The sequence below is a fragment of the Cannabis sativa genome, chromosome 9 (assembly GCF_029168945.1).
Source record: "Cannabis sativa cultivar Pink pepper isolate KNU-18-1 chromosome 9, ASM2916894v1, whole genome shotgun sequence".
NCBI classification, from domain to species: domain Eukaryota; kingdom Viridiplantae; phylum Streptophyta; class Magnoliopsida; order Rosales; family Cannabaceae; genus Cannabis; species Cannabis sativa.
In genome coordinates, this window is record NC_083609.1 from 6,365,574 (window position 1) to 6,371,573 (window position 6,000).

At 28.4% G+C, this 6,000-nt stretch overlaps 1 protein-coding gene across 1 annotated transcript; it reads left to right on the forward strand.

Moving 5' to 3' along the window:
* The first annotated feature begins 906 nt into the window (after positions 1-906).
* On the forward strand, positions 907-3,019 carry LOC115724078 (uncharacterized). The gene is made up of 2 exons (XM_030653533.2): positions 907-1,489; positions 2,880-3,019. Exon 1 carries the CDS (start codon positions 1,114-1,116, stop codon positions 1,483-1,485), a length of 372 nt encoding a protein of 123 aa, XP_030509393.1. The 5' UTR covers positions 907-1,113; the 3' UTR covers positions 1,486-1,489; positions 2,880-3,019.
* Positions 3,020-6,000: the final 2,981 nt, after the last annotated feature.

A 6,000-nucleotide genomic window follows, 5' to 3' on the forward strand; every position in this document is an offset into this window, starting at 1 on the left:
TTTAGTTATAAAACATGCATATAAATTCAAATTTCCCTTATATAAAGAGTTTTTGGTAGAGTCCTATTTATTTTAGTATTGAGGAGAATATTTTAATTATTTTAAATAGTAATTTTTTTTAGAGAAATGTTAAAGAACATTACTAATCTAGCTAAGAATTGAGTTCTATATAATTTAGTGGTTAATTAGGATTTTTTTCCCTAAACTTTCATATGCACAAAATCATGCCCCTAGAACTTTTTTGACCGTTAAAAATTTACCCTGAACTATTGTCATTGTTAGATTTAAGGACTTTTGTCTAATTTTAGTAAAAAAATTCTAACATGGATGAAAGCTCAAGGGTATGATTTAATACATATCAAAGTTTGAGGGACATGATTTGATAGATATTAAAGTCTGGGGACCATGGTATAGTACATAAACAATCACTTAAACAGTAAAATTGAATGAAATTAGACAAACGTCCTTAAATCAAACAATCTCAATAGTTTAGGGGGAAATTTTTAACGGCCAAAAAATTTCAAAAAACATGATTTGGTACATGTCAAAGTTCGAAGAAAAAAAAAATCCTAATTAGCTTAATTTAATAATCCCAAGGCCACAAAATGCTCTTTTTATAAATACTAATAGTAAATAAATGTTTAAATTTACGCATCATCTGTCATATTAGCATTGTTATTGGATAACAGTGTGTCCAACACTTCTTAATATATTGCTTTGTGATTGGCTAACAATATTAAATTATACGAGATCTTATATTTAATTGGACTAATAACAATATTAATACATATACAAGCGGTAGAAACCACTCTTTTGCATTTCTCTCTATCATACCATACCACTAACCACTCATAAAATAAAATTTCTCATTAATTATTGACCAAACAATTTCTTTTGTATCTTTCCAAGAAATTAATTTTATTTTTTAAAAAGAACGCGTCTCATTTCCAAAATTTAATAAGAGCGACCAAAATCTTGATGATTCACTTTCAATTTCAAACCTTCTTTACTTCTTCATCTTCATCGAAACTCTAGCCACCTCTTTCAACTCTAACAAAACTAAAAAGCTAAAAACGACACCAAACATAGCCTAAACGACACTCAAAAACAAGAATGATGAACCAAGAACGACACCAAGGCGGCGGAGGAGCACCGCACGGTATACTACTGGCGGTTGTGGTGGTGCTGGTCATCGTTGTGCCATTCCTACTGGGCGACCAAGGCGAAGCACTGACCGAGGCCTTCTCCGAGCTCCTAAGCCCTATCGGCCTCCTCCTCCTCCCTATAATTCTCCTTCTCACCATTCAGTTCCTCTCCTCCGACCGCGGATCCTTCGTAAACTCCATTTTCTCAACCGGAGAACCCGATTCGATCCACCGTGTTAGCGGTTCACCAGTCGGCGTCGCCTTGTTTCTCGTCATTATTCTTTTCCTTCTTTACAATCGCATCTCCATATTCGGCGGCGACGATGATTCCGGCGATTAAAACGGTGCGTTTTACTGGATCTGACCTTTACTGTGGTCATTCTTTTTCTTTTTTTATATAATATAAAATGGTGATTTTCACTCCGGTTAGTGAAGTGAAGGGGTTAATATTGTAATTAAAGAGTGAAACCCAAGGTTAGAAATGGAATTTACTATTGTACTTAACTTAATCGACTTTGTTTAAGCCCAAGGTTAGAAATAGTTTTAAAGTTTAAATTCCATAAATAGCCTTGGAAGAGGGGGAGCATTGTAGGCGGCGGCGCATGTTAGCCGGAGTAGCCCATGGTGGCGCGCCGTGTCGTTGGAATGGTGGCTCTTTCTACCTACTTTAATTTTTGTCGTTTTATTTATTTATTTAATTTATTTAAATTTTCACATTTTCTGCTTTTTAATCACGCTTCCACGTGCTATTCCATGCATTTGACCTTTTCTAATTTTACTTTTAATTTTATTTTAATGCATTACCATTACGTATTATAATGTTACTACTGTGTTAGATTAATTGAATGTTTAAGTAAAATATAATAATAATTGTAAGAGCTCAAATACCAATAATATGATGAGTTTTAATTAGTATTTAAAAGGGTTTGTAAATCTGGAGATTAGGAATTGATACTTGTGTTTCATGGTCGTACAATGTACATGCAGACACTCCCACTGAGTCTGACATAACATGTGTGTAGTGGGAATAAAAAGTTAGTTAATATATCACTATGATTAATTAGAGTTTTTTTTATGTTTTTTAAACTAGTAATATTACACATTACAATTTTACAATATAACATTGCTATTAGGTACTAACAGTGGCCAACCAGCTCTTAACCTTATGGGGCAAAAAAAATTTTCTACTTTAAAATAGGATATAAATAAAAAAAATATTAATTTTGTTTGATAAAAGAAAATTATAAATTTTATTAAAATAAAAATAAATATACGTGAAGATATAAAAATAAATATATGTGAAAATATAAATGAAAAATATACACTTTATAAGAATAAATATGAAAAATATGTGAGAATAAAAATAAAAAATATTAATTTATAAGGACAAAAATATAAAAAATTGATTGTATAGGAGCAAAATTAAAATTTTTAAAAAAATTTAAACAAAATTGTAATATAATAAAACTTGAGTGGGGTCATTTGCCCTCACATGACTCTATGTGGCTCCGTCACTTGGTACCAGTGGTATTTAATACTTTTAGATATGTTTTCTTGTGATTGGTTAGCGATACTTTTTAAGAATTATTATATTAAATTATACAAGATCCAATTTTTATTTAGATCAATAATAATATTAACACATAAAAAAATGCTAGGTAATAATACTACTACTTTTAACATTTCTCTTTACAATAACACTAGACATGAATAGATCCTTTTGCATTTCTGTAGAATATACCAACACAACTGGGCACCATGGTCAAATTTTACCCGGCGGATTGAAGAGGGTGTTAAAAGTTGAGTAATGATTTTTGTACTCAAATGTGAGATGTTTCAACTAATTTTTTTAAATGGGTGTTAATATTATTGTATTAATGATACAAGAAAATTTCTACAATAAATAGGCTATTTCTCCTATGTATAGATGTATCTATTTCTTTTATTTATTATTATTTTTAAATACCTCAATATATTAATTAAAGAACCAAATTATAATTCATCATTACATCAACAGAATGGTTCTCATAATCATCTTTAATACTAACTTTTGCTAATGTGTTGGTCATTTCATTGCCCTCGAGAAATAAATTAACAAGTACCAACTTTAAGAATACTCTTAACATTTTTTCACTTTGTTCTTTAAAATATATCACTAAAATATCACGATTTGTTTTACATCATTTTAAAGTATAGCATATATGATACAAATTCTCAAAGTTATAGAAGGTAGTAAAATATCTTTATTTCACTTACTAAGAATAAATTAGAAATAGATATTTTCTTATATCTAAATTGTAACTATTAGATTTAACATTTTCACTACTAAATCTAACTTTATAAATTGTTATTGTTTTCTATATTTTCTTCGTATCATTTAAATAATATATTTTTTAATATATATAATATATATTAATAAAATGAAATATAATATAGTTGAAATATTATCAAAATATGTTTAAATGAAATATAATAATAGTGATTCTCTACATGTAGAAAAGTATTTAATAAAATAGAGATGCTTTAAAAGAGAGGAGTTTACATCATTTGTTGGAAGATATTTTTGTCCCATTGTTCTTTAAAAATTTTAAAAATCTTTATTTTAAATGAGCCATTGAGAGTGCTCTAAGATTAATTATATGTAAAAGTATGAAGCATATATGATTGATTTGAAGTGCGGAATAAAATGCTAAATTGACATATACTTTGTATGAAAAGTTAGATCAAAATATCTTCAGGCATTAATCCTTGAGCATCTACTCCACACAAGTTTTTGAATCTTGTTTATCGAGATTTTCGAAATCGAATCAAAAGAAGATTGAGCTAAAGATTTTTACGTGGTTGGGGCATTAACGAACCTTAATCCACAAATCAATATTATTAAGCTCTTTGCTTGTGGAGTATTAACTGATTTTTTACACATAAAATTGTTAATCCTTTGCATGAAGGGACATAGTAATAGGCTTTTTTGGCTAATTGGTCGGGCGAATCTGGACCTAAAAAAGTTTTTGTTGGTGCTTTAAGCCCACTGATAGAGTAAATACAATTTAATATTAGTCACTTGGTCGAGTAGGTGAGGCCCAGTTCATGAGTAAGCGTGTAAGTGACACACTATTGATAGTGATATTTGTATGTGTGCCATTAATTTTGAGAAGGAGAATGTCAATATAATGCCTTAACCTGTAAATGCACGTCGTGTGTGCTTTTATAAATTAGTTCATTATGATAAACTAACAATTTAGGAAAGAAATTGTGATTTAATTAAACTTTTATTAAATAATTTTGAAATTATAATTTACTAACTTTTAAAATTTATAAAGCTCGGGGATCCCCTTTAATAAACTTTTACAAAAGTACCATTGTATTATTTTATTACAAAATATTTATACTTAGCCAAAATATTGCAAAACCGTGGTCATGTTAATTAATCACAGTATGTCGGGGGAACTAATATGTACATTCGTTAGAAAATCTCTAATTCATGGCTGATTTACTTTCTTTTTTTTCTTATGTGCACCGCAAAGCACCCTTGAGTTACAAAAACTCAGCAAGAAAAGCAAGAAATACAAATTCACATACAATGTAAAGCAACAATCAACAACAACCATATAATCTTCCTTTTATTTATTGAGGGGGTTGTAATTAGTGAGATTATGAGATTATCTTCCCTTTTTATGTCCTATTTCACTTGTTCAGAATCATGGATAACAAATTCTTATAAGATTCTTTACTCTATTCTTTAAAATATACTACTAAAACTTTATTATTATTATTTTTTTCTTAATTTAACCTTACACATTTATATTACATGCACTATTTTTTTTTCTACACCATATTTTTTTATTGAATTATATTATTTAGTATAGGAAGATAGAGATAGAATTATAAAATAATAAAATAATGTTTTACAAGATGAATAGTTGTAGTTATTTAGGGGGTGTTTATAAAATACTTAATTCAATACAATCTGCACGATTTAATCTAATCTAATCTGTAAAGTACCGCATTAGTGCAAATTGGAAAATCTAAAATTCGTATTTATGCGTATTGAATGTTGATTGAAATGTAAAAGTATTCAATCAAATCCAATCTACTCATTTATATATACTAGTATAATGCTATGTACGAGGCACGTATACTAAGTTTTATGCTAAATGTGTTTTATTTTATTTTAAAATGATACAATAAAAGAAAAACCACACCAAAATAAATTAATTTTTATGGATCATTTTCTTGATTGATTAAGAATAAAATAGAACTAAGGTGGCGTTTGGTTGGGAGGAATGAAAATATAGGAATAGAAATGAGAATGGGAATGGGAATATAGGAATTGAATAAAATTTAAAATGCATAAAAAAATTGATAAAAAAATTATTAAATTTTTTCTCATCATGTATTGGAATGGTCTTTCCTTCCATTTCAAAAATGAATAGTCATTCCACCAAAATGGTGGAAAGGTCATTCCATTGGAATAACATTCCAATACTTTAATATGCAACCAAACAAAGGAATGGAATAAAAATTGTTTCCTTTTCATTCTATTTCATTACCTCCAACTAAACGCCACCTAATATCATAACCATCATAGCCAAAAAAAAAGTAGAATAATAATCCAAAGCACATAAACAATAAACACTGATAAGTTTTCTCCACATTTCTAACTTCTTTCTCAATCTCACTTTCCAAATTATAATACCCAATTCCAATTCAAAAATATGAAACTAATATGTTTGCTTGAACTGTACTCGTTTGAAGCACTTAGTGCTTTACTAAGATGGTGAGTTATAATCATTCTGAAATAATATCAACTTAAGTAAAAAGAGCAACCAAAATAAGTTATCTTGTTATTACACTA

Excerpts from the sequence above, each read along its gene's own strand:
- LOC115724078 (XM_030653533.2), top strand. The coding sequence starts at position 1,114 with ATGATGAACCAAGAACGACACCAAGGCGGCGGAGGAGCACCGCACGGT.